General features: G+C 37.2%; 2 protein-coding genes and 1 pseudogene across 3 annotated transcripts in view; 2 read left to right on the top strand and 1 right to left on the bottom strand.

Annotated features, from left to right (window-relative positions):
* Positions 1 to 9,549, top strand: part of LOC139783811 (uncharacterized) — an 85,890-nt gene extending 76,341 nt beyond the window's left edge. Inside the window, exon 7 of the mRNA XM_071722968.1 lies at positions 1,020 to 9,549. Coding sequence (XP_071579069.1) covers positions 1,020 to 1,261 — 242 coding nt within the window. The 3' untranslated portion in view covers positions 1,262 to 9,549. The remainder of the gene's footprint in view (positions 1 to 1,019) is intronic.
* A 611-nt stretch (positions 9,550 to 10,160) lies between these two features.
* LOC139783812 (uncharacterized) lies at positions 10,161 to 13,057 on the bottom strand. Of its 2 annotated transcripts, XM_071722969.1 has the most exons (3): positions 12,859 to 13,057; positions 12,044 to 12,749; positions 10,161 to 10,776 (listed from the first exon to the last, which is right to left on the bottom strand). In XM_071722969.1, the coding sequence occupies exons 2-3, from the start codon at positions 12,733 to 12,735 to the stop codon at positions 10,743 to 10,745; spliced, it is 726 nt and encodes a 241-aa protein (XP_071579070.1). In that variant the 5' UTR covers positions 12,736 to 12,749; positions 12,859 to 13,057; the 3' UTR covers positions 10,161 to 10,742. The 2 variants fall into 2 exon arrangements, with proteins under 2 accessions (XP_071579070.1, XP_071579071.1); XM_071722970.1 differs by lacking the exon at positions 12,859 to 13,057 and having other exon boundaries at positions 12,044 to 12,836.
* A 5,222-nt stretch (positions 13,058 to 18,279) lies between these two features.
* LOC139783814 (microfibrillar-associated protein 1-like) lies at positions 18,280 to 22,510 on the top strand (annotated as a pseudogene).
* The last annotated feature ends 577 nt before the right edge of the window (positions 22,511 to 23,087 follow it).

A 23,087-nucleotide genomic window follows, 5' to 3' on the forward strand; every position in this document is an offset into this window, starting at 1 on the left:
GTGATTCACTAGCTTTAGAGCCGAAGCACATAACATTGCGTAGCGATATACGACAGTCGTAGTCGTGAACGTAAGTAACGCACAAGCTTTGACGTATTCTGATTGTCAGAATACGCCAAAGCTTGTGCGTTACTTAGGCTGATGGCAGAGAACGAGACGTAAGTGTCGTAGTCGTGGACGTAGGGTAAGGCAGAGAAAAACGTAGTCGTAAGGCTATTGTAGGCAATAGGCAATTTTTTATGAAATGTATTTTTGTAATTTTTTTCGATTTTTGTCTTGAAATCAACACTCGCGCAATGTGTTTTCGTGCATACTTCAATTGTGTAAAAAAAAATTAAGTTCTGTGCAGTCTACGCAAAGCTAGACCCTTCCCTGCAATTGTCGGTAATTTGGCTTTAGGATCACCTTAAGGCTATTCTACAATTGCGTAAACGTAGGGTTGTAGGAGTAGGAGTAGTAGTAGTCGTGAATCTTGTACAACGGATCAATCTACAATAGAGTAACGATACGTTGTAAACTTGATTAAAGCAACCAATCAGAGTACAGTGTGTATTTCGAATGCACTCTGATTGGTTGACTCTTACGTTCACATCTGGCGTAGTCGTGAAAGATGAAGTTCAACCATCTTCCACAACACACTTTACAACCGCAGTACCGCTTTACAACCACGCCGTACAACACTCTTACAACTACTTACGACCACGTTTACGCAATTGTAGAATAGCCTTTATAGAGTGAGGTCGTATCACTACGGTGGAATAGGTGCTCTAAAAATTTGAGTAAAAAATTCACTCCTACCTTATATGAGTGCCCGCATTTACTCAAATTAGAATGACAACCTTCTCTTTTAGAGTGGCTATCGCAATCATTCTAATATATTAGTGGCGAAACCACTCTATGAGATTTAAAGAGTATCAAACGGAATCACCGTGTGAGATTATCTGTCCCGTATTTTGTGCCCTGAGTACCCATAGCGATATTAGGCACATTTAATTGGATTTGATGAATTGTATGTTTAGGTTCTCCCTTGCATCCGCATCAGCAGTACGGCGGAGGCAGTCCGGGAGTGCGCAGTCTACCACCACCGCAGCAGCACACTCAGCCGCCACCACCAGCCGCAACTACGGACCCGTCCGTGGCCCCTGACTTTACTCTCGAATTCCTGGAGAACCTTCCTCCGGGAGACACGTCGAACTTCAGCGCCCAAGAGCTGCTTAATTCTCTCGACTCTGCGGCCGGTTTTAATCTCGATATGATGTAATGGGACCACGCCTGCTGTGTGGTCGGTTCAGATGTCGGTGTCTGGCGGTATGCCGGTTTTACTAGGAATGGCTGACGAGTGAGACCGACCGTCCCCCTAAAGTATATACTTGGCGCGACGATACCGACGAATTTCTTTTCGTCCGTCCGCGTATCGACCTGCCTTTCATCGTGATTTCCCTCATTGTATCAGTCGAATCGATTTCTTTGTCAGTACCTTTTTGGAAGAGAGCGTCGACCCGAATGTCCTTTTTCGACCTTCAAATCTTATGAGAGTTCTAAACGGAACGATCGATGAAAATAGTAATATAATAAAGAAATTTGCTGACTCTTTTGAACTCGATGCTGAGGGGACGGACGCAGGTTGGTGATATCCAGGTACTTTGTTATATTTGAGAACAGACAATTGTGAGAGTGACAGTTACCCACCGGTGCGACAACGTCCCACAGCCGGTCGTAGTGCATTCTCGGTCACCGCTTCCGCGGCCGCCGACTATTCTTCTAGGCAATCACATTTTAGTAAAATTTAATTTTGTAATAATAACCGCCGAAGGGCGAGGGAGTTTAGCCCGTGGTGACGTGGTAGCGTGGGATATCAAGAGGTACGTGGAAATCGTTCTATCTCTCGTTTTCTTGTCGGGAAATGATGCCGCGCTTTGAAGGAGGACAAAACGTCGCGAGAGACCGCGGTTCCTATTTTCTTTTCAAGTTCGCCCACGGCCGGCTATATCGAGAACGATCGATAAATTTTCGAGTGCTCGCGTCGACGACTTCGACGAAACTGCGATGACTTCGACGGGCATTCCGCAAGACGATTCTCCTCTCTCTTGATTTTTCACGTCGAAATCCGCGCGAGTAGATAGAGATATTGATACGAAAGCCGCGATTAGGGTTTACTCGACTGAACCTATATATTCGGCCGACAAAAACTGGTTACCTTGCGCCGGCTCGTCGTTGGAAAACCTCCAAGATTTCTGGATCGACGAGCTCGGCCGGGCGTTAATACTTTATAAGGATAATAATGTAACAATGTAACGATTATATTATATTATTATATCATAATAACGTAATCATATATCGTTATATTATTACATTATTATGGAAATAATAATGTAGTAACGTAACGATTAGAAGGTAGCGTATTTAATTATGCCATTAACGGCATATTTACAATTAACAGCAAGTCAATTATCAAACATTCAATTCATTTTTATGAGTTTGCGTCGCGCGACGTGAAATCGCGCACGCTGATCTGATCGGGTCCGTACATCGGGAGATTCTTACGATAAGAAGGATGAGAAAAAGAACTTCCTCCTAAACTGCATTGTTAGCGCTAATACAAGGATAAAAGGATTCGTCATTGTACATAGATATTAAAAAACTAGAAGAATTTCGAGGCGTTAAGGTCGCACAGTTTAGCCGATTACATAAGAATAAGGAACCTAAAATATATAGATAAATATTATGATGATAATAGTGATTAACGACGATGGTAATATGCAAGTGGAGACGCGTGCACGAAGAAACTATGCGCGGCTGAGAGGGAGCGTGTGATAAAAGATGTGAAAACGAATGTATCAGCCGACAGAGCACATTTGTCGATCGGTATATATATTTATTAAGTTTCAATACCGAATGTGCTGTGTCGCGCTATGTCGAAGCTGCACACAAAATAATCACGGTGAGGTAGATTCCATTTTCGACGCGGCGAACTACTCGTATTTTCTAAAAGGGGCAATCGTTTCTCGGGAATTCGCGCGGAGTGTATCGTCGAAATATATTCATCATTTTGTTCTTTTTTTTGGTTATTTATTTCGTCAAACGGTGACCTCTCTTATACTTTATTCCGGATTTTTAAGAAATCATGAATAACGAACAAAATCTCAAAGTTTCCGCTTTATGTTCGTATGTATTCGGGACTGTTAACGATGTATAACAAATCGCAATGTAGTTCGATGCTACAAGGAAGGCAGAGAGAGAGAGAGAGAGAGAGAGAGAGAGAGAGAGAGAGAGAGAGAGAGAGAGAGAGAGAGAGAGAGAGGAGAGAGAGAAAGAGAGAGAGAGAGAGAGAGAGAGAGAGAGAGAGAGAGAGAGAGAGAGAGAGAGAGAGAGAGAGAGAGAGAGAGAGAGAGAGAGAGAGAGAGAGAGAGAAAGGAATCTGTGACTATTCTTCCATAGCGATACATTCCATAGATAACAAAAAGATAGCGATCTGTGGTTCGTCTAATCAAAAGTACTGTTTTTAAAAGGAAAAAAAGAATACACGACAGAAAGGATTATTAATGTTATAATATAAGAGAAGCAGATATTGAATCCCGCGCTTATATGTACATTCGCAGAAGAGCACATCCTCGACCGTTCGCCGAAAGTGTGCACGAAGACTTCCGATCGGATTTTATTGTCGCTTGTCCGCGACTCTTTGCTAGAAATTAGCGAGTCCCGCGCCAAGTGGATTAGAAGATAATAATACTAATAATAATAATCATTTTTTAAATTTCTCTCAATCGGGTGGGGTGACACTATCTTGTAAAATATTGGGGCCACAAAACATAATCTAAAAAAGGGGGGGAAAGGAGAAGAAAAAGAAGAAGAAGAAGATTAGAGGTCTGATTCTCACGTCAATACATTTGTAAAATGAACTTTGAGAAAAATCGACAAAAATCTATTATATTGGTTTGTCCGTTTTGTACGTTTCACGCGAGCGAGGGGAGGGGAGGGAAGAAAAGAGAAGAGCGAGGAGGTAGAATTGCGTATTGTTATAGGAAAGAGCATCAGGGACCAACCGAGAGAGCAAAGTGCGTGATGTCGATTGTCACAGTGGATCGTTGTCTCTCTTTTTTGAACGGATTGCGGAGAAGGAAGCAATGTGCCTAACAAAACAAAAAAAAAACAATTTGAGCCGTTTGTTACCGACTTGTTAGAAAATTAGCCACACGGTGTCAACATTGTACGAGGTTTTGCGCAAAGGGAACCTACGCACGTACGCATAGACAGGACAGGTAATCGCGATGCTGCATCGTTGAAAACGTTGATTTTTTCACACTGTCGACAGTCGATCGTGAAAGGAGCGAATCGAGGCGAAGGTTGCGACGTGTTAATTTCTCGAGGGTGACCTTGGTTGGGACGCATATATATCGTATTATTTATAAATATTTATAAAAGAAACATTATATAACACGGGCATTTCGTATATAGGATAAATTCCATGTTGAATTGTTATTAATAAAAAGCGTTGAGTTCCTACAAAGATATATATATCTCTTCACCGAAACTTCGAACTTTTCCAAAATCTCCGTCTCGTCAGTGACGTCACGTTGCCGTCAGTAACGCCGCGTTATCGGAAACTCCATGATTAGCCGAACGAGATAAATTCGATCCGTTTCGCCACGCGGAAAATCCCAGGGACGATAAACCATCGGCGGCTTATCGCGTATCGTATCGATCCGTCCGAAAATTAATGCGCGTTATCCGGCACGTTATCCCGCCGCCAATAACGCGAACGTTTCGCGATCGGCGTGCAACGCGAGATTTTCTACTATGCATCCCTGTTTTATCTCTTTCCCAATATATCTATACCCCCTCCCCCTCGCAAGAATTGGAATCGGGATTTTCGTTTGCCGGCCGCATACGTCTTTCCTTTTGCGGCTTACAAAAAAAAAACGATCCCAAATTTTGTTTCATTTTCTTTCATTTTCCTACGGCACTGTTCCGTTCCATACGGAAAATCGTCGGGCGAAACAGGGGGGTATTGATAACTCTTAACGACAGTTTCGTTATCGTTATATTTGCGTTGCGCAGATATTATATACGGTAGAAAAAGACTGCGCAATGACAACATAACGATAACGAAACCAAATCGTTGAGAGTTACGGAATAGGCTCACGGGGGTTTAGGTCAAATTCGCGCGTCTCCATCTGCGATACGGTTCTACACTAGGTCGAATGGCAGCCTAATGTTGCTGCTCGTGGGTGGGCCTCGCGGCAGGAGGATCAATATCATCGTGAGGGAGAGAAAACGAGCAGGCTGAGAATGGGAGCAAGGGGGTAGGTGGGTAGGAGCCGCCGGCGCCGGCGCCGCCGCCGCCGCCGCCGCCGCTGCGATGAGGGATAAGGATTACAAGGGCGGCGGCGACGGCGACGGCGGGGAAAAGGATAGCTTGGCGAGAATCGCGTACCCCGAAAATGTCAATTCGCCGTCCCGGCTCCTCGCGGAATTGCGATCGTGATAAGGTAATTGCTCCACGTGCTCGGCTCTGTTCGATTTCGTGCATCCCGGAACTTGCGCGATTCGTCGTCGTCATCGTCGTCATCGTCGTCCGCTCCGAGACGAGTTTCGATCATTCTCACTCGTTCGCACCTGTTTGATCCCGTCCTGTTTAATCGCGTCAATATCGTCCCGGATTCCCGAATTACATTTCAACGACGAAGCGCGCGGAAGCGTTGACCTCGACGAAGCGTGTCCGAAAATGGTTCCCCGGAAGTCGTTAGCGCTTAGTCGTTTTAGGTACCTATGGCTCGTCACTCGTTCCGTTCGTTCGAATCTGCTGCGGGCGTCTCGCACGAGCTACGTTTTTGTCGATCCAAAACGCTGCGCAAGCAGAACAACGATCCACTGGCCGACGACGCCGCATTCGCACGTTTCCTCGCGACAATGCTCCGACATGATGACGACGGGCTCGAGCCACTCGCGAAAATCCTCTATTGTCAAACGCGATATCAATTACCACGTTGACCTTTCGCGACGCAACGGCGCGCGGCGACACGAACGAGGGATATAATGCTCGCGGTGTCGTGGAACCTTTGTTCCCGATAATAAGCGTTTAAACAAACGCGTGTTTAACGCGTCTTTTAGACATCGTATCATAAGACGTCTTAAATATGTCTTAAACATATCTTTAAGACGTCTTATGTCCCGATTTTGGACATGCGTGCTGTCTGGGTTAATACGGGCGGGTTGTTCGGCATTTGCCTTCTCTTCGTCGGGAATCCTTTCCTTCCCTCGCAGTCTTCATTTCTTTTTTTATCGCGAGAAACGACGAAGGAGAGAGAAGTTTATCCTGAAACGAGAGAAGACTGTCGTAAGACGGTCTGCCGAAAATTTAGATATCAATTAACCACCGCGAGGGACATTTAGTGGGATCAGTATTTCTACGCGAAATGGTTTTGATATACATATATATATAAAACAAAAAGAGAGGAGGAGGAGGAGGAGGAGGAGGAGAGAAGTGAGTTTAGGCGATTATCGATGAAGAGGCCACGCGCGACGATGACGCGCGGCGCATCGGTTTCTTTTCCTTCGTCGCTGTAAATACGTAGACACGGGAAAAGAGAGAAGTAGATAGAACGTGTAATAACGGAAAGCGGACGCGAAACGGACCGGCCGCGGCCGGGCGGTTTCCGTTTCGGCGTCACATTGCGATGATCGACGATCGCGCGGGCTAATCTCGGATGCATTCGGAGGCGAGAATGACCGAGAGAGCGGGATCGCTTTCGAAGGGCAAGACGGATTGCGATGCACCGACCCCCCCGAGAATCAGGGCGCGCGGCATTTCGCGGTAGGATACGACGGTTCTCCGAATTGTTACACAGAAAAAAAGGAATGTTCTTGATTTGAAAATATCTTTAGTTTCAACGTGGAAATCTTGAAATGAGATTATATTGCGTTAAACTTGCTTGAAGAAAACTTGCTTGAATGAAGTCATTATATATAGTGCAACCCCAAGAAAAAAAAATGTTGAAATAAAAAGTTGAAATTCTTATAAAAATAATTCTTGTAAGAAGATATAGATTGTTTCATATGTAAGCAAGATCACTATTATAATCTTCTCATAAGAATTTCAACTTTTTGTTTCAACATTTTTTTCTTGGGGTTGCACTTATAATGACTTCATTCAAGCAAGTTTTCTTCAAGCAAATTTAACGCAATATAATCTCATTTCAAGATTTCCACGTTAAAACTAAAGATATTTTCAAATCATTCTTTTTCTGTTTATAAAATTGCCTGTTTCACATGTAAGATCAATGGCGTATGTGTGTAATACCTCAGGAAGCTGCGAAAGACGGCGCCGATTTCGCGCCGCACTTTCGCGGAAAGCGCGACCGGAAGCTCCTCTCCTTTCGCCGGATCGCTTCCGCGGCGCGGGAGCGATGCCCCACCGCTAGTCGCGCGCGACGATTTGTGATAACGTATATTATTATTAACGCTTGATGAATAAAATAAAGCATACACACACACACACACATACACCTAGAAGTTTAGAAGAACAGCGAGACGTCGGTCGATTTTAATACTTTCCCGATCTAACGGATGGCTGTTTACTCGATTCCCATCATGTCCACCAAGGTTGAATAGATAGAAAAATAGATCCTTTTGTAATTTCCTTGGGAAAGTGTTAACGAAGGATTAAACGAAGGATTCCGCGATTGCCACGCGTTCGCGATCGAGGGGTGCATCGTCGATCATCGAACCAGATCCGCATGCAACGCGCGCGATTAAGCGAGGCAGCAATAAAGAGAGAGCGGAAGAAAGAGAGAACGAATGAGATAGAAAGAGTGTGTGCGAGCGAGCGAGAGAGAGAAAGAGAGAGAGAAAGCGAGTTTGTAAATAATAGTGTTACATTATTATTTATGTTGCTGAGTAATAGTAAATTATCTTAACGATACGTAATTTAAAGAAAAAAAGAAAAGAAACAGAGAGTGAGGATCATACACGCACGGGATATGTACATAAGTTATAGATATATCTCTCCTGGTAAGGGATACTTTACGGATAGTTATTTTTATTACTATTATTATTATTAAGTAATATAATTATATTATTGTATGATTATCATTATATATTATTAATTATTACTATTATTATTATTATTATTAATAATATAATTATCATTGTTATCCTTCGATCAATGATCTCAAAAGAAAACAGTAATTGCGTTCGTACGAGAATGCGGCTAAAACTTCGCCAAGAAATTTTGAAATTCATTCGACCAAATACGCACGAAATGGATCCTTCGTTAATGACGAAACAAGTTTCTACAAAGTTTCAAACCGAGTTTTATTTTTGGCCTACGTACTCTCTAAACATGTTTATGATAAAGTCAAGATATCTGCTCCCGGGGAGTCCTTATTTCTTTATCTGATTATTAAACTTACGCTTCTTGTGCAGCGCATTCCAAAAAAAAATTGATGAAACACAGTAATTTTCTTTCATTGCATAAGAAACATAATGCGAGAATTGATTCATTTTCGATCGCTGTAATTTTTAATTTCAACTGTTTTTAGAAATCTGTTTTCTAAGGCTGCACAGAGAGAATTTTCTTTTAACCCTGAAAATTATGATAGTCGTGGGACAACATGTATTACGAAGAATTTTATGCGAGCTATTCTGATTAATATCTACCATAATAAAAATATTAATATCTATTACAATAAAATATAAAATATGTTTGATTAATTTTACTAAAATATATACTACTATTTCAATAATTTTTCAAAAATTACCAATCTGCTTGGTAACTTGTATTACGTTGTTTGTAAAATGTCCTGTATATTTCAAAAATTCCTATCGTTACCGATAATATTTGATTGGTTGCCAAGTCGTCCCAAGTTTGTAGTGAATTTAACGGTAAAATATAACGAACAATTCTCTCCGTGTGCGTTTCGATATTCACTGCCAGTACTGAAAATCTATAGTAATATGTGACATAAACTATAGATTTTCAATACTGGCAGTGAATATCGAAACGCAGCCTAAATAATGTCGTTAATTTGCGAGCGCCGTGGGCCTATTCTGTAACTCTTAACAACAGTTTCGTTGTCGTTATATTTGCGTTGCGCACATATTATATATGGTAAAAAAAGCTGCGTAACGACAATATAACGATAACGAAACTGTCGTTAAGAGTTACAGAATAGGCCCACAGGAACGATGTTTTGCTTAATATTTGTAACTTATTTCTATTATAAATATTAAACTGAAATTATTTGTATTTGCCTGTGGCTAAATTTGAATTGTTTTTAAAAATAATTATGGAGTGTATTGTAAGACTCTCACAGTTCAATATTTTTGTTTCAATTCGACATCAGTTAATTAAACTGCAAATTACAAACGACATATCGAATCGTTTCGTTTCTAGTAACAGCGATGCAACGCTAGACAATTATTCATGAACATGTTTTATCGAATGAGTCAAGACATTTTTTCATGTCTTTGTATATTTTTATGCAATGTTGTAGAATGATATTGTTTCAAATATATTATACAGATAATAATAAACAAATTTATATGCAATTCTGTAGTATTATTCCTTCTTCCAGTGTATACATAAATCGATTATCGATTATAAAGAAGACGTGTAGTTGCATACTGGAAATTGCATAATTTTTTTGCAAAGCAACGATATGTTTTCTTTACAATTGATTCATTATATTATTCTGTATATAAAGAGTTAAGATACAGTTATCAAAAAATGAATAGTTTACGAGATGTTTTATATTTCATGTCAAAATGTGCCAAAATAAAATATGAAATATCTCGTAAACTATTAATTTTTTGATAACTTTACCTTAATACTTTTATATGTAGAATAATTAAAAGAATCATATTTATATGTATTTTTTTACATAATCATATGTAAAAAAAAGTCATCAATTCTATTTTAAAATAGTGATGACCTTCATGTGATATAAAAAAATCGATTTTTTCGAAAATTGATTTCACCATTATTTGTCCCCCTTGATCCTACAACTTTTGTCTAAAACATTTTTCCGTATCTTCCATATTTTTCGAGATATTTGCCTGGGACATTTAAAATAGGACATTTTGTATAGGGGAACGGGGGGTATCCCCCGGACAGTGGGTAGCCTTGGACATTATTGAAATTCAAGCATACCGCGTATTTATGGCCATTGTTTAAACATTCTGCATATGTCGAGATACGCAGAAGGACATATTAGAATGTTTAAACAATGGCCATAGATACGCGGTATACTTGAATTTTAATAATGTCTGGGGTTACCCACTGTCCGGGGCTACCCCCCGTTCCCCTATACAATTTTCGACAAATAAATATCATTACTAAAATATTATATTATACATGAACATATCTTCTTCTATGATATAACGAATAAGAGAGGGGAGGAGAGAGAGAGAGAAAGAGAGAGGGAAATAAGCATTTCAAAAATATTGAAATTTATATTGTGTGTATATATTTATTTTATGCTTGACATATTTCATAAAACTACATTAAATTTGACTATTTCTGACAGATCAGCTTTAATCACAAACATTTCACATGGCGTTTTGCAGGGACGTACCCAACCCTTTACACATATACCCGTAACCCAACCTGGCCATATGCGACCTAACATCATATTTCCTTTCCCCTCCCCTTTCATCCGGCACCCCTCTGTCACTCTCCCTCCGTTTCCTCCAGATCCGCATCTCTCTGCCTCCCTCCTTCCTGGCGGGCCTCTTCGCTTTTGTCACAGTATAAGTAAGAACAGTAGGTTCACTCCCCTAAAAAGTTGGTAAATGAATATGGCGACTCGCACAATCAATAACATGGCGGCTGTCATCTGACAGTTCATTTGGTTAGATACATCGGCGCGTCAGTTGTATTGTATTTGTATTTATTTAAAAAAAATTTTTAAATAAAATCATAATGAGTAATAAAAGTGGTTATCGATGTGTATTTAAAGATTGTGGGATCAAAGGAAACTTTATTCCGATTTCCGAAAGATTCAGAAAGGTACGTATAATATTCATTATGACAAATACATGAATATACATAAATACGTTAAATACACATAAATACATAAATACATTAACACATTAATACATAAATAAATATGCTATTTGTATATTATGTAATAAGATACATAATCAATAAATACATTTAAAAAAATTAATACATAAATATATTAATACATTATTAATATATTAAGACTTGAATGCATTAAATATATTTATGTATTAATTTTTTCAAATGTATTTATTTATTATGTATCTTATTACATAATATACGAATAGCATATTTATTTATGTATTAAAGTGTTAATGTATTTATGTATATTTATGTGTATTTAATGTATTTATGTATTCATGTATTTGTTATAATGAATACGTACCTTTCTGAATCTTTCGGAAATCAGAATAGTTTCCTTTGATCCCACAATCTTTAAATACATATCGATAACCACTTTTATTACTCATTATAATTTTATTTAAAAAAAATTTTTAAATAAATACAAATACAATACGCGCCGATACATATATAAATACAATAATAAAAATATGCTATTTGAATATTATGTAATAAGATAATAAATAAATAAATACATGAAAAAATTAATACATAAATAAAATGAATAAAATATACATGAATAAAATGTGTCGTGACATTTTTGTTTTGAATATTTAATTAATATGTAAATTCTTATATTTTTTTCATTTCTTATATAATTATCACAAGCGGTTTCTATTATTCAAATAAAAAGCGCATGTATTTTTTACTTATGTGCATGTGTTGTGACATTTTTGCTTCAAATATTTAATTAATATATATTTCTTATATTTTTTTTTATCTTATACAATTATCAAGCGGTTTCTAGTAAGCGGTTGAAATAAAACACGCTCGCACAACCAACATCATGGCGGACGTTTGCCACGAAGAACAAAGGCTTCGACACGGAGTGAACCTACTGTTCTTACTTATACTGTGCTTTTGTCCGGCTCTCTCCCACCCCGCGTTCGGCGCCCTCCTTCCTTCTTTCACTGTCCTTACTTTTTTTCCCTATCATCTTCCTTCTTGCTCGACTCCATCAACCGACTCTCCTCCATCCTTTTCGTAATCTCGTCCTCCTCAGTCTTCTTCCAACTTCCGCTTTCCTCCACTCTCCTTTCTTTTCTCCTTTCGTTCTCCTCTCTTTCTTTTAATCTTGTCTCCACCGATTTATCCTCGTCCATTTTCACACTTAATCTACTCCCTTCCTTTCTCCTTGCCTCCAAAATCTTCCACTTATCCTCCTCACTCCCCATCTTTACTAATATCGTCATCCAGTTCCCTCTCTGTCCTATCACGCGTACCTCTTTTACCTCCACTTTCACCTTTAATCCATCCGCAAACAATTCCTTCACCTTCTCCCAATTTGATTTCTCTCCTTCCCATCTCTCCTTCTCAATCCTTAATATCACATTCTTCCTTCTCTTCTCGTTGTCGCTCCTTTCAGACTCCTCCGCCCACCATTTCCTCTTATCAGTCTTACCCTTACTCTCTTCACTATCATTCCTCTTCCTTTTGCCCCCGCTCTGTTCCATCCTATCCACCTTTCTTTTCAATCTCTCTACCTCCTCCTTCATCTCCTCCTCTCTTCTTTTACATTTTTCCTTAACTTCCTTTATCATCTGCCATACTTTCTCTTCCACTATCTTTTCCACCGCCTCCTTCTCTATTATTATCTTCCCTCTGCATTCCATCTTTCTTTGATTATCTGTAACACACACATTTAATTACTCTCCAATCCTTTACTCTGCTTTCTCTCCCTCCCCCCCTCTCTCCCTCTGACCTATCACGCTTATCTCTTTCACCTCTACCTTTACCTTTGATCCTTCCGCAAACAATTGTTTCAATAATCGCCGCTTACTTTCTACTACCGCTTGCTTCGTCTCACAGCTCGCCCGCTCTACTGCTACCACGTGCGTTTCTTACACGTTTACCTCGCTCTATCGATCCCTTCCTTCGATCTCTCGATCTCGCCGCTTATCCGTCGACACACGTTGTGAAGACGCGTGTTGCGCATCCGCCTTAAGGCCTTGGCACATAGAAAAACTTAAGCAGTAAAACTCAAGCAGTAAGCAAATCAGTCAATCACAGTCAAGAACTTAAGGCACGGCCCTAAGCGGTAGCGAATCCATACTGTTGATTTCTTACTGCTTAAGTTTTACTGCTTAAGTTTTTCTATGTGCCAAGGCCCTTAGTCTTTTCTGTCGCTCTCAAAATATGCGACAAGACTTGTGAAAATTTGCAAACTCGTAAGTTGCACGCAACACGTAAGGTAGTGTGGGGTGATGTGCAACACTTTTTTTCGTTGCTCGGAAAACATATCCAAAAATCAAATTCTTGAATATATCATGGCTGTATAATGTAGAGGAAGGAAAATACTAAAATTCTGCGTGATTAGATTTTCAAAATTTTAAATTTTTCCTAAAAATTTTTCGAGTTTTCAAAAACGTCTGTTTTAGCATTTTCAAATTTTCTTGGGGTGATGTGCAACACAGGTAAAATCCTCTTCTAAAAAGGAGATGTGAAGTTTATTGTAGTCGCTTTTCCGCGATGCTGATTGGTTCTCTTGCTGCGCTTATTTCATTTGCAGCTGTCAATGTATATTTTGACAGTTGTGTGTATCAAGGAGTTAATAGTGTAATAGTAATAGCATAATGTTAAACCTAAATAGCGCGCGCGAAGCGCGCGTCTGTAGTGTCTAGTTAAGGTAAAAAATGCATGAATATTGACATCAATCGATTTAAATGTTAAATTTGGGCTTCTTAAATACAAATTAATCGAAATCTGGTAAACAAAAAATTTCACTGTGTTGTAATCGACCTAAAAAAAAAATCATTTTTTATTTGATTTCTTATTTATTTATCGCTTAAAAATTAATATAATGAAAGAAAAAACGCAAAAAACTTTATTTTTCATCATCTGAATCGCAGTTGTCACAAGTAAAATAGTTGCGACCTTGCATGTCGACACATTTCACATCATGTTGCACATCACCCCAAACACGCTATTTTGCGCGGACTGGCGTGACACCAACACAATGTAAGGAAATCACAAAATCGCTTTGGATTATCAAAAGCACTTGAAAAACTAACAATATAAAAATATTTACCTATAAGATGACTAAAACCAATTCACGAAATCACTATGAATGTGAAAAGCAAAAAAAACTTTCAGCTCGAGAAATTTAACTCGCTTTTCGTACAGCAAACCAGGGTGCGTGCTATCTCGCGAGTTATTTATCTAAAACAAGGTACTGTCGACACAAACACATGGCAGTATGCAGTTCTGTCAAATGTCGACATGCAGACCAGGAATCGGAAACGTTGCACATCACCCCATGTTGCACATCACCCCACACAACCCTATATATATAAATAAACGTTATTTAAATTGTTTATTCAACTGTATTTCCGCCAAAAAAATTGTAAACGTTATGAATATCAGTAGCAAATACTTAAAGCATTTTATGTCTCGTATTTTCAAATTTGCTAACTTCTTCGAGCCCGGCAACATTATTAAATTAACAATAAAATAATTGGGGTTTTTTTGTACTGGCCAAAAACTACAAACATTTTGCAAATTCGGCATTTGGTTAGAAATGACATTCTAACAAGGAATTTGCATTTGCCAACTTTTCCGATGCACGCTAATTATTTAAAATTTTTAAACAGCCAATCGCAGATGCTTTTATTTGCTACTATATGTGCTATGTTGTTTATGTAAAATTTATTTTACATTTTTTACATATCTTACAAAAATATTATGTAAAATATGAAAAGCATTACAAATATCTGGAAGAAACGAAAAAATGCCTTACGCTATCCAAATTCGTAAGGTTTGCAATTTTTGGCGGAAATACAGCCGAATAAACAAATTAAATAACCTTTATTTATATACCGGGTGTATCATTTTAAGTGATTCAGCTGAATATCTCTTGAAGTAAAAGAGATTGGAAAAATTGTTTCAGACAAAAGTTGTTTGGTTCGAAAGGGGACATAAGATGGTGTCATTAGTTTGACCATGAATGGTCGTTTAAAGCTCACGTGAACGACACCTTTAATTTCTTAAATGGAAACCCCTATTTTTCAATGCATATTTTTGTAGCTAATCTCGATAGCTTTTCAAAACACTATAATAAAGTATTTTTTCATTAAGAACTTTTGGAATTATAAGGCTTGAAAGTTCTAGTATTTTGACATAAAATACAAAATATCTTGTAAAACATTAAGTTTTCGGTAATGTTACCTTAATACTTTTATGCACAGAATAATGAGACGAATCAATTGGTATGAAAAAAAGACATAGTTGCTTTTAAGAAAAAGTATGCAGATGCGTGTTGCAAATTACATATTTTTTCTTAAAGGAACTATGCCTTTCTTTCATACCAATTGATTCGTCTCATTATTCTGTGCATAAAAGTATTAAGGGTAACATTACCGAAAAATTAATGTTTTACAAGATATTTTGTATTTTATGTCAAAATACTAGAACTTTCAAGCCTCATAATAAAGTTCTTAATGAAAAAATACTTTATTATAGTGTTTTGAAAAGCTCTCGAGATTAGCTACAAGAATATGCATTGAAAAACAGGGGTTTTTATTTAAGAAATTAAAGGTGTCGTTCACGTGAGCTTTAAACGACCATCCATGGTCAAACCAATGACACCATCTTATGTCCCCCTTCAAACCAAACAACTTTTGTCTGAAACAATTTTTCCAATCTCTTTTACTTCAAGAGATATTCAGCTGAATCACTTAAAATGATACACCCTGTATATACATGTTGCGTGCAACTTACGAGTTCGCAAAGGAGGATGTTAAAAAAGTCCGATTTTTGGCCTTTCTGCGGAACTTTAGTTCACCGTAAAAAATTGTTGTTTGGGACCCACATAAACAAGAAAAAACAGTCTTACACCCCAGAAATGCAGAGAACATTGATGTTACATCGATTTTCCTTGTGAAAACCAAATATTCGGATACCACGCTAAATTCACTTATTTTTCTTCTATAAAATATTTGAATGATGTAATATTGTAATCCTAAATACGTATGTACAAACTACATGTCAAAAACACCATTTTTGATTCGCCATTTCTACAAAAATCTAACATGGCGGATTTAAGATGGCTGATCCAAAATGAATTTGTATTGCCAGAATAAAATCAGGTAATTCACTTATTTTATAGAAGAAAAATAAGTGAATTACCTGATTTTATTCCGGCAATACAAACATTTTGGATCGGCTATCTTGAATCCGCCATGTTAGATTTTTTTATTTAATTAATGGATTCGTAATCAGCATGTTTGAAAAAGCCCGCTTAGACTCATTTTGATAAAATATTTGAATGTCTACGTACAAAACTACATGTCAAGGATGCCATTTTTGATTCGCTATTTCTACATTTTGCCATTTGTACATTCTCGTTATCCTAAGATTTGGATTCTCAAATTTCAATTTTCTTATGTTCTCGAAGCACTTCTTTAAATGCAGCTGTATTGCTTCGACGTTCTTGGATTGAACAATTATCTCCAGAAGTTTATCGTCGCTCAGGAAAAAGAAACGCGGAAAGATCATTCGTTTGGTCTCCAGATAATCAGATAAACCTTTCACAACAGTTTCTAGGAGCAATAGACATTTCTTCAAGTTTAGAAACAAGATCTTATCCGCGCATGTGTGTTGTAATTGCCTACGTTATGTACATACGTCGAGTCGGTAAAATGGTCGCGCTCTACCGCGAGCTTTTCTAACCCCCCTGTCGCTATTTATCGCTCCCCCGCGAGAAACGCGGCTTGGTTAGGTTGCTCGAGGATCCGCGCTGATCCTATGGCACCGGAACGCGTCACGCGTATTCCCCGTGGTTGCCCGCGTTGACAATGTGACGTGCCGTTGGGGAGTTTACGATTTGGTTAACCTCTGTATTCACGTGCCTAAATTGTTTTATGGAATAGGTAAAACAATTATTTTTTAATAATGTTTTGCATAAAAATTTTAAATAAATTTTTATATTTTTCTCTTAAAAAACAATTATTAAAATGTATCCTATCATTTTTCAGGATTAGATGTACGTATATGTATTGAAAATGCAGTGTGGCGGATTAGCCCCGGGGGGGTGGCGGTTCAACCCCGGCATTTTTGAGATTTCAATTTTTCCACCGTTGTCGTTTTTGCTCTATACCGGTTAAACAAAGCAACATAGATAAAAATTTCCTATATAAATTTTGTAGCTAAAGGTTCACTCTTTACAGTGGTATACCACATTTAACTAAAATTATTTATTTTCTTGTTAAAAATCGGCACCGAAAAAAAACTGGCGGTTTAGCCCCGGTCTCCCCTACAATATATCCTAATGCAATAGCGAACAGAACTCGAGATATAATTGCTACTTTTGCACTTTCATCCACTGCGCAATCACTTCCTGAATTAATCTCAATTTAGCTTCTCATTCATCGATTTGACTCTCAAAAGCAGGCCTTTCGATTCTCGACATACCGGAATTATCACGCGCGTTTCGCGTGCGTGCCTTCTCACGTTTCGCGAACCGATTGATCGCTAAATTCCCAATGCTCCGAAAAGCTATCGATCACACGCGTAACAGCCGTAACATTCAGTCGCTCAAGCTGTACTCTGATATACTCTAGTAATTTTAATAGTACATTTAATAATTTAATCTTTCACAAATACTTGTGTTAAAATGTTAACATAATATACTTAAAAAAAATTTTTTTTATTTAATTTATTTGATTATTTATCGATCACATATTAATGCGTTTTTATATAAAATAATTGGAAATTCTTACAGATAATTGCACTTGCCGAAAAAAACCAATAGCTAGGGAAAAGGAAAAAGAGGCAATGGGGACAACGATACAAAGCACGGCGGGTGCTGTGCCCGTGAGATAAAGGTTAGTTTACGTTTACGTTTGCCAAAGTGAAGTAAAGATTTTAATTAATTAACACTCTCACTGTCGCGTGCATTATTTACGATACACCAGAACCTAACTACACAGCTGTAAGAACCGACAATAAAATATTACTAAAGCTACTGGTCAAAAAACAGTCTTTTGGCCTGAAGACGTAATTTTTTTTTATTTCATTTGGCAGTGAAAGTGTTAATATATTCGCGTTTAAGGGTATTAAAATTTTTCTGTCTTTACCTGAGAAACTTCAGTAAATTTTATAAATATTTCACGAATACGAAAATAAAAACAATGCATTGACAACCACGTGATTTCTCATAAATGGTCTTCAGCATTGGAGAGACGTTTACAAGGAATAATATAAATGGATGCATTCAGTGGATAAAGCAGCTTGGTGAGCGCTCGGTGATTCTTTAATATGATTAGTTCTTGCCTTCAGTTCTTCGTTGGATCTAAGTATAACTGCATAAACTACAATCATATTAAATAATCACTAAGCGCTCACTGAGCTGCTGAATGCACCCCATTGATAACTTTGTTTACCACTTCTGATAAATACTTATGTTTATCTTTTATCTCAATTTTATAATGTCGATTATAAAGTTGTTAAGAGATTCATAGATTATACACGTTTGCATAATTAAGTACAGCAGTGGTAACAGACAAGATATTTATAGTGAAATATTTGGAAATACAAGGCAATTTGTCTGTAGGATGTAGAAGATACTCACCTTTTTCATTTTTATATATATGATATGCAACGTTATTTAAATTTCCTTCGCATATCGGAATTTCTAAATAACTGTTTCATGTTTGTAGGAGAATTGTCTATGAAGAAGGTGAAGGTACATCGTTACGTTTCCGGTAAGCGGCCGGATTATGCAGCGGTAAGTTCGGATGAGGAATCAGAAGATGAGGACTTCCTTGAGAGGCGCGCGTGCACAAGGGTTACGACGACAACGAGACCGTCGCGGACATCGCCTCACATTTGCACACGAGGGATAGGGACGAGGATGATCCGCGTCTGCGAAGGTTGACACGGCAGCAGAAGGAGCCTATCGAGATCGAGCTAGAGAGAACGCGAGAGAGGATCAAGTTAGAGAGTTCTGACTCTTCCGAGGATGAGGAACTGTCAGATTCCGAGATAGAGAAACGATTGAAACCTGTGTAAACGTGCGCAACAAGGACAGGATGATGAGAAAAGAAAAAGAGGCAATGTGGCAGAAGCAAGCGGAAGCCGAGGCCAAGAAAGCGGCCGAGGAATGAACGAAAGTAACTTTTAGAATGGTGGAAGAGACGATACAGAAGGAGACACAGACGAGCAATAAAGGTAATACCGAACAAGAGAGCAAGTTGAGTGATGTTTGCACGGACGACGAGAACGACGAAGTGGAATACGAAGCTTGGAAGATGCGCGAGCGGAAGAATCACACGAGATCGCGAGGAGAGGGAGTAGCTCGAGAAGGAACGTTTGGAGATCGAGCGTATTCGCAATATGACTGAGGAGGAACGAAGGCAGGAGGCGCGACTAAACCCTAATAAGACGATCACCAATAAGGCGGCCAAAAGAAAGTACAAATTCCTCGCTTTTCGAACAATATTATCGTTGTGGGATTGGATTTTACATCGACATTTAATTTACCATCCTTCATGGAAATCGGAAACGAGGGTATCTGACAAACATGAGAAAAATTTTATTAACGTGACTAGCAATTTAAACTAGTTCTGCAAAAACTAAAATGTTAGTAAATGCTTCTACCTTTGGCAAACTCTTTGTGGAAAGAATACCAAAGCCATTCTTGTCATTAAGCAAATTATAAAAAACTACACGTCTATTATCATAGCCCGTCATAGGATACGCAGAGATACAATCAAGAATATGAAGATACAATAATGGCTGTAAAGGCTGTGGATACGCAGCCATAAAATGCAAGCGGATGCTGCAAAAGCATTTTTATAAGTAACAGCTCTATATAAATGTATATAAATCTTATTTGACACATATAGTATATATATACTTGCTTCTAATTTATGTTCTCGCTTTCTTTTATATGTGCCAGATTGATAATTGTCTTCATCTATCCAATTTGGGAATAAGTAATCCAAATTTTGTGATTTCATCGTCAGTTGCAGGTAATAGCTTGTCGTTCAATGCACCTAGTTCGTGCAATCTTATATGCAACTTTTCATAGCAGCGGATCGTTTAGCGTTTAGCACTATCTATACTTTCCATAAAATCGCCGTAAATTTCAACTTTTAGTGGTGATAAGTTTGGTAATTTGAGAGAAATCTGCCGAGTTTATATAATAAATAAACACTGTTGATGGATTATGAGGATTAAATAGTAAAGAATATGTATAATACTTGAAACAATTTCGCCTTAGGACCATCCTTTTCATACAATTTCCAAACCGGAACCAGACAAATAAATTTAGATTTCAGTAGAGCATTGCAATACATATTTATTAAGTCAATCGCGGCTATTTCTGTTAGGCAACTTTCCACAACACCATTACATTTCACTGTATACGTACGGCTCGATCTCAAAATCAGTATACAGATCGTTTACAATATCGTCTTGAGTAGGTAGCGTACGCTGTTCGCTTTGTCCCACCAAAATCTAACAATACAAAGACAATCATATTATGTTTGTTATTGTATTTCAATGTACTTTGTCTTTTTATTTAGACAAACTGTTTATTATAATATTGCATTATATATTTGCACCATATATATTTCTTTATTAAATATTAAATTATCACTGAAATAGATTTTCGAACTTTGGCAGCATATTCTAATTACAATACCTTGAGGATGAAAAAGATCTTGTGATCATAGATGCAAAAACGTATTTTTTCTTAGTTATGAACATTTTTGCGATAGTTTTGCAAGAGTTTTGCAAGCTATAAAGTTTTGGGATATTTGCAAGAATTATTGTCCTTTTTCTCATTTTAAAACGATTAATGCACCTAATTTCTTTGCATATCCATGCATGTGCATCGTGTTTATTATTCTAATACCAGCTAATAATAGTTATGACTTGAAAAGAAAGAATTTTTGGTCCTATGATCGTACGATCTTTTTTCATCATCAATGTATGAGCCTTAGTAGTCATTTATCTGTTATCATATCGATTTGCTTATCCTTTTCAATTGCAACTCTGTTTTTTTGTACTCATAATATCTCCGAAGAAAACCGTAATCCTCTTCCGGCATTAAGATCACATAATTACTCGAATTGTGGCGTGCCCGACTCTCACTTTGAACATATATCCTCTAAAATCCATTGGCATATCATATCGTATTATCAATGTGCAAGTTGCTATATCCGCGATACCTTCGTCAACAACATCGGTCGCTACAATGCAATTTGTCGTACCTCTTTTAAATCTGTAACAATGCATTTTTTATTTAATTATTATTATACCAAGCTGACTAAAGAATATATTTTCTTTTCTTCTTTCTCTGCTCATTAATGTAAATCATAATATACTGAAAATATTTTTTATGCATCTGATATGTTTACAACATATAAAATAAAGTATAATTTGCATTATTTGACTAAAATGTTAAAATCATAAATATTCAGTGAGTGTATAATATGAAAATTATAGATATATTAGGAAATCGTTCATAATTCGTGAATTTATCGACTTACATCCGTAAGAAAACAAATATGCAAAAAATGAAAGATTACCTTTGCAACACTTCCTTATTCCATTTCGCAATACATAAAACTTCTCTACTATGTTTGTAAGGATCATTCTGAAATCCAAGTACGTAATCGGGCGAAAGGAAACTGTATTGCTTATCGTGTGTAGTGATAGTGTCTAAAATAATATATATATTTCTAATATTAAAAATTAAATGTATACTTTTTTCCGAGTTTATTAAATAATTAAATTTATATTTATGATTACTAATACTAATTTATAGGTGAAAAACAGCATTTTTAAATTTACTTTTAATATACTATGATATATCACTTGTGTCATAAATCTTTCCCTGACAAAAATAATGCAGCTAAACTTTTGTGTTTATTTAATTTATTATTATCCAACAATATCTCGAGTAATTTAAGGACTTGGTCGGATGAATATCTGAAATTATATTATTGTAACATCAATCAATATAAATTATAATATTAGTTTCCACAATAAACTTCACTAATTTTTTAATACTTTATACCAACTTGTACAATCGTTCTAATTCTGTGAGATCTTTCATCTTGTTATCAAACAGTTTCCTTTTTAGTATTACTTGAGTAATTAGATAATCCAGAAGAATCTCTGTCGTCTAAAATAGAATCAATAAGTCGTCAAAAATAAAAGTATATAATTTATAATAATTTATATTGCTTATCGTCTACATCAAAAAGGTTCGCGTAAACAAAACGTAAACAATATGTAAATAAAATCCATGTATAGATGTAAGCTTGAAATTTAACAAGCCTGTAATTTTCTTAAAAATATGCGAAAAGACTTGTGAAAATTTGCAAACTCGTAAGTTGCACGCAACATGTATATATATAAATAAACGTTATTTAAATTGTTTATTTGACTGTATTTCCGCCAAAAAATTTGTAAACGTTATGAATATCAATAGCAAATACTTAAAGCATTTTATGTTTCGTATTTTCAAAGGACCCCGCACAGAACCATAGGAAAAAGCCGTTCTGCCGAATTGGCTAAAACTTTGGGAATCGGTAGTTTATGTGATGCTGATCAAAAGTTTCAATGGGCGCGAAGTCCGAAAATGGCCAGTTTTCAAGATACGAGAGGTCAAAATTTGGGAATATGGCCAACAGATCTAGCTTACATGGGTTATCTACGCACGCATCGACGGCACTCATTGAGACGGAACTTGTTCCGCATTGAGACGGGACTTCTTCAGATGATGTGTGAAGACTGTCAGGATAAGCAATAGCTACGACGGAACTCGATCTGGCCGTATCTGTTGGCCATATTAGCTGCACGAATGTTGCGTAGAAAAAAAATTAAAAAAAATAAATAATAAAATTAATAATTTTCAAATCCAACGAGGAAATCCAACGAGGAAACGACTTAAATAACACAAAGTTTACAAACATATATGTATTTTTTAATAAAATAAAAAATTTAATCACAAAAT

The sequence above is a fragment of the Temnothorax nylanderi genome, unplaced genomic scaffold, assembly GCF_030848795.1.
Source record: "Temnothorax nylanderi isolate EJ_2023f unplaced genomic scaffold, tnyl_v1.0 TNYL_tig0545_pilon, whole genome shotgun sequence".
NCBI lineage: Eukaryota > Metazoa > Arthropoda > Insecta > Hymenoptera > Formicidae > Temnothorax > Temnothorax nylanderi.

Coding starts and splice junctions, on each gene's coding strand:
- LOC139783812 (XM_071722969.1), bottom strand. CDS start 12,735: ATGGAATGCAGAGGGAAGATAATAATAGAGAAGGAGGCGGTGGAAAAG. Junction 10,777..12,043: donor GAAGATGATAGGGAAAAAAA/GTAAGGACAGTG, acceptor CCAACTTTTTAG/GGGAGTGAACCTACTGTTCT.